General features: G+C 51.8%; 1 protein-coding gene across 1 annotated transcript in view; it reads right to left on the bottom strand.

Annotated features, from left to right (window-relative positions):
* The window catches only part of ZNF467 (zinc finger protein 467), a 6,545-nt gene extending 1,571 nt beyond the window's left edge, over window positions 1–4,974 (bottom strand). The window contains exons 1-5 of the mRNA XM_015572698.1: window positions 4,694–4,974; window positions 4,369–4,441; window positions 3,762–3,884; window positions 2,856–2,969; window positions 5–272 (exon numbers count right to left, since the gene is read on the bottom strand). Of these exons, the coding sequence (XP_015428184.1) occupies window positions 5–272; window positions 2,856–2,969; window positions 3,762–3,884; window positions 4,369–4,402 (539 nt within the window). The 5' untranslated portion in view covers window positions 4,403–4,441; window positions 4,694–4,974. The remainder of the gene's footprint in view (window positions 1–4; window positions 273–2,855; window positions 2,970–3,761; window positions 3,885–4,368; window positions 4,442–4,693) is intronic.
* Window positions 4,975–4,980: the final 6 nt, after the last annotated feature.

Below are 4,980 nucleotides of genomic sequence, written 5' to 3'. Positions count from 1 at the left end.
ATGCAGCCGCAAGGTCAGCTGGTCCCTGAACCGCCGCTCGCAGTCGGCGCAGCCATAGGGCTTCTCTGAGGCAGGAGTCCACCCGGCCAGCGAGAGCCCGCCCAGGGCCCCGGGGATCCCCGGCTCCAGCTTATAGGCGGCGGCCAGAGGCCCCAGGTCAGGTGTGGGAAAGGGGCCGGGCAGTAGTGACAGATGCTGGGGCCATTCGACTCTGTCTTCTGCCTCCTGATCCTCTTCCTCCACCTTCACCTTCCGAATCATCCACTCCTCTCCTGAAAAGCCAAAACAAGACAAGTCTATTAAGCCCCACGTTTATTTATGCAACGTTCAATTTGCCAGTAGACCACCCCTTCCTGGAGCCCCGCATTCTGGCTTCTGTTCTGTCCACTGGGGAATGACCAAATCCGAGTATCTTCCCCTCTCTGCAGACAGGACGCCTGGTGACCCCCGCCCATGCCCCCTCCTGCAGGGGGCTTTCTCCCAGGTTTGCCCATGTCGATAGGAGCACTGATCAGAGCGCTTTCCCTGCCTCTGAACATGAATGTTGTTCAAGGTTCAGACCTCAGGCATCACTCTGGGTTCATATGCCCATGGCAGCCGTCCCAGATCTTCCTGTCTAGCAGGCTCCTTTCTGGAACCACAGTCTCTCAACTTCGGTTGAGCAGCTCCCGGACGGAGTCCTGAAAATTGGCTGTAGCTCCAAACAGCTTCTCTTTCCAGACCTACCCGCTTACTTTAATGAGAACTGCAGCTTCCTTCTCCCAGATGCTGGGCTCAGAACCTTTGAGCTTCCCCTGCTCTCAGACTTTACACAGTGGGCTTTGTATTCCGTCCTGCTGTCTCTCAAGCCCCCTTCCCTCCAACTCCCTTCCTTCTTGCTTCTACAGCTGGGTGGGAAGTCCCACTTTAGACAGGATTGTGTGTACAGGGAACCACTGAATGGTGCTGACCTCTGGAGAAGCAGGGAGGGCCTCTTGGGAAGCAGATTCGATGTGGGTTTTCCTGGAGCTTGGCCCCTCGTGGGAAATAGCATGGCTCAGCCGACAGGAAGGAGCTGAAGGCCCAAGATTCAGTGTCCACTTGGGTTCTCCTCTGTCATTAACCAGCAATGTAACCTTGGTTAACTTACCTCTTTGAGCTAAGTCTGTTAGTTTGCTTAGGGATAAGGATTGGACTAGTTCATAGTTCCTAAACCTGGTGCCACGTCATAATCTTTTGGGGGAACTTTTACAGAATGCATCTATGGGAGCAGAGCACATGAATCTGTTCTCTTTAAAGCTCCCAAAGTGATTCTTGTTTGAGAACCATTGAACCAGATGATCTGAGTTCCTGTCTGGCTCTAAAAGTCTGTAATAGCCTGAGGCTTGGTTACATTACACATGGACTGTCACAACTGCATTTATTCCCAGTCTCTTTTATTGACCTATCAATTCCAAACAACTATTTATCCTGTTGTGATATTGCTTTCTTTTTTATTGTGTCACTCTTCTACTCAAGAACCAGCAGTGGCTCCCTATTAACAGGATAAAGTAAGTTCTAGCTGCATCTGAGGTGCAACTTTCTTTTTATCCCAGGAATAAGCCCTTTACTTTAGCCAGGCTGGTCTGCTCTAACTCCAGTCACATGTCAACTTTCCTGCCTTGTAGTCTTTTCTTAGTCTAGAATGTTTTCCCATCCTCCACCCACCCTCATGAGAGCTGAAGGTTACACTTTTCTCAAAATGCAGCACAAATCAAAATCTTCAACAAATCCAGTGCCTGTAGCACTTTCTGTTAATACTCATTGTGACAAGGCTTTATTGTTATGTTAATTCTTTATTCTAGCTCATATTAGTGTCAACTAGGTTTAAGCTTCTGGAAGGCCAACTTCTTGTGTCCTATTTCCTATGTATCTAATAAAAATGTGTATGTGTCTAATAAAAATGAAAATGGCCACCATTTATTGAATGCCAATTATAGATGTACTGTGTATACATTATCACAAGCCTTCACAACAAACATGAAATTACCCTGTTTCCAGATGAACAAACTGAGGCTCCTGGAGGTGAGATAGCCAATCCAAGATTACTCAGCTAGGGGATGTGGAACAAGGATTCAAACAGGTCTGCATTGCTTTAGACCCTGTCTCTTTCCACTCTACCTAACAGCCTAGAGTCCTGCGCATGGGCCATGAAGTTTCAATCGCACTGTATGTGTACGCCCGCACGTGGTATTTTGTGGAAGAGCCACACTCAAGGGGCCAAAGAGCCGCATGTGGCTTGTGAGACACAGTTTGCTGACCACGGGCCTAGACCTAGTAGACATTAAAAAAAATCCTTGTGGAATAAATGACATCTCTCAGGCAAATGATGATAAGGTTGGTGCTAGTGGAAGGAAGTGATGGGCAGGATTGTAGAGAGAGAATCAACTGTTCCATCGCCCTGGGTATGGGGGAGATGAGCCAAACACAACAGATGTGGAGCATTTGGGTACCACTGAGATCAGTGGAGATGTGGGGGAGGGAGCATGTCTGGGCAGAGAAATGAAAAAGTTAATCAACGCACCATGTTTTCATGGAAATTATAATTCAGGCCATCTACAAGTCTGTACTTAGACTGGGGCAGAGATGGGGGAAGTTAGGACTTCTAGAGTATATTGACACGATGATGTGTTTCTCCTGGATCGGCCTTGCTGATTCCTGTTGTCTATGGATGCAGAATTCCCTCTGGGTGCTGAAGCTCTATGAGCAGAAAGGTGCCAGGGCCTGATTCATCTTGTGTTGGAAGGGCCTGGAGTGGCTGCCACATCAGATAGCAGCTCTGGAGCTTACAGGGCCCCTGTTCCCTCCACCTTGTCCCCTGCTGATGGAAGACTCACCTGGGCAGGAGCCCACAGGCTCAGCCTTCCGTGGTGTGTGTGCCTGGCTTCCTCTGCAGGGAGCCTCAGCCTGTTCAGGGTGGGCATCTTCCTCCAGTCTGGGGGCCTTGTGCCCTGGCAGAGAACAAGCTACCTCAGGCCACTGCAGACATCACAGATGGACAGAGCGCCCCACTGATGCTAGGAAGCAGGGGAGTTTGAAACCCCAGTTCCAGCCCTATAGGTGAAGACTGCACCCAGCCCATCTCATACCTTCAGGGGCTGAGTTCTCAGTGGCCTGGAGCAGCTTCAGGCTCCTTCAGGCGGGGCAGCTGCTTAGGCACTGCATGGTTGCTAAAGCCACAACGGTGAGGAGTTTCTGGAATATGTGTGTGTGTGCAAGTAGAGGCCCTGCCCTTCAGCTTGCATGAGGCTCCTTGGAGGAGGGCTGGGGACCTCCCTGCCACCAGATGGACGCTGTTCCATGGCAAATCATGGGAGAAGATAGTGATGTCAAAAAGCCAGGCACATCCCTTCCTTGGGTATCTTCTCTTGGTTTAGCCACTTCCCTGTTTCAAATCTTGCTCCTAGCTTCCCAAGGAGGCCTATTCTCATCACCCTATTTAGGCTTATTCTGCTCCACCCACCGACAGCAGTCTGTTCTCCTCACTCTGCTTTATCCCCTCCTAGCGCGCATCCTCTCCTAACAGGGTTTATACGTGTAGTTGTTTTTACATTGGGTGGACTCCCTGCCCTCACTAGGATTAAGCTCCTGGAAGGTAGGCGTCTTTGTCTATTTGGTCACTGAGGTATGCCAAATATCCAGAATGGCACTTGGCATTAAGCAGGTGCTCAATACATATTTGCTGAAGAAAGGACGATGAAGGACGGTTCCACCCTGAGCCTCCATCCAGGGTCCCCACTTACCCGAACAGGAAGAGGAGCCCAGCGCTCTCTCTTCCCTGGGCGGGCACATCTGCTCCTGTGCATTATGGGAGCCTTCCCCAGGCTCACTTTGGGGGGCCATCTCTGGCTGTCCCACAGAGAATCCTGTTGCAGGTAGAAGGATGGGTCCAAGTAAGCATCCAGTAGAGAGAGGTGACCAAAGGCAGGGGCTCTTCCCCTTCCCCCCAGCTCACCCAAGGGACTTTCCCCAACTTGCTCAGGTAGGGAGGGTCCCTAGTCAGCACGGACAAGGGACAGCCAAGCTCCCAGCAGTCTGGCCAGGTGTCAACCTGAGCCCCTTTGTGTTGAGTCAAGCACAGGTGAAGGAGGTGGATTCACTATCCTGATGCTCTAGGAGTACGCATGTGCACGTACAATCTAGCATAACCTCCAGTGTGGGCAGGTATTCACAAACACCCTGAAGAAACCCAAAAGGATACTGCCCTAAAAGTTCCAGGGGTCTCAGGTGTCTTGGGGTCCCGGTCTTTGAGGATGGCTCTCCTTTCTTTATTGTAGAGAAGCAACAAGCCCAACAGGCTTCGGAATCCCCACGCCCACCCCAGGTTCCTCCCGGGTTCCGCTGGCTCACCCAGGGAGCTGAGGGCCTCCAAGGTCTCTCTCATGGCAACCCAGGCAGCTCCTTCTGGGACCGGCCACACACCCTAAGGAGAAAATACATCCTTGCTCAACTTCTTCTCATGGCAGCTTCTACCTGGGCCCTGGCCCACCCAACCTCTCCCCATCACCTCTCCCCAGGAGCTGCACATGTGATGTCCCCACCAGGTTCAGGTGAGGGAAAAGAGGGGAGGTGGATTTCAGAGGGTAAAGAGGTCTTTACAGGTGGCCCAAGGAGAAGATCTGAAGCCATTTTTGAAAGCTCCGGTAAGCTCCAGAAGTCAGCACCACCCCCTCACCTGGCGGGTCTCTCAGAGCCAGCCCCAGCCCCTCAGTGATCCTGTCCTGGGGAGGAGGGGTGGCAGGAACAAGTCGATTCTCTGGGTGAGAGTGGAGGGTGGAGGTTGGGAGACCAGACTGGGGAGCAAGAACACACCCCCTAGCCCTCCAGCTGTCACTGCGGGAGTCAGCGGAGGGGCCGAGGTGAGTGTCACTATTGGATAACTGGTGGGGGAGGCCCTCAAGGAGGGTCCTCGCTGAAGGCAGGAAATGGCTCTTGCTTCCTCAACCAAAACCCTACCTCAAA

This window comes from Myotis davidii, unplaced genomic scaffold, assembly GCF_000327345.1.
Source record: "Myotis davidii unplaced genomic scaffold, ASM32734v1 scaffold49, whole genome shotgun sequence".
NCBI classification, from domain to species: Eukaryota; Metazoa; Chordata; class Mammalia; order Chiroptera; family Vespertilionidae; genus Myotis; species Myotis davidii.
Note: the sequence above shows the minus strand (reverse complement) of the source record. Positions and strands in the feature narration are given on the sequence as shown.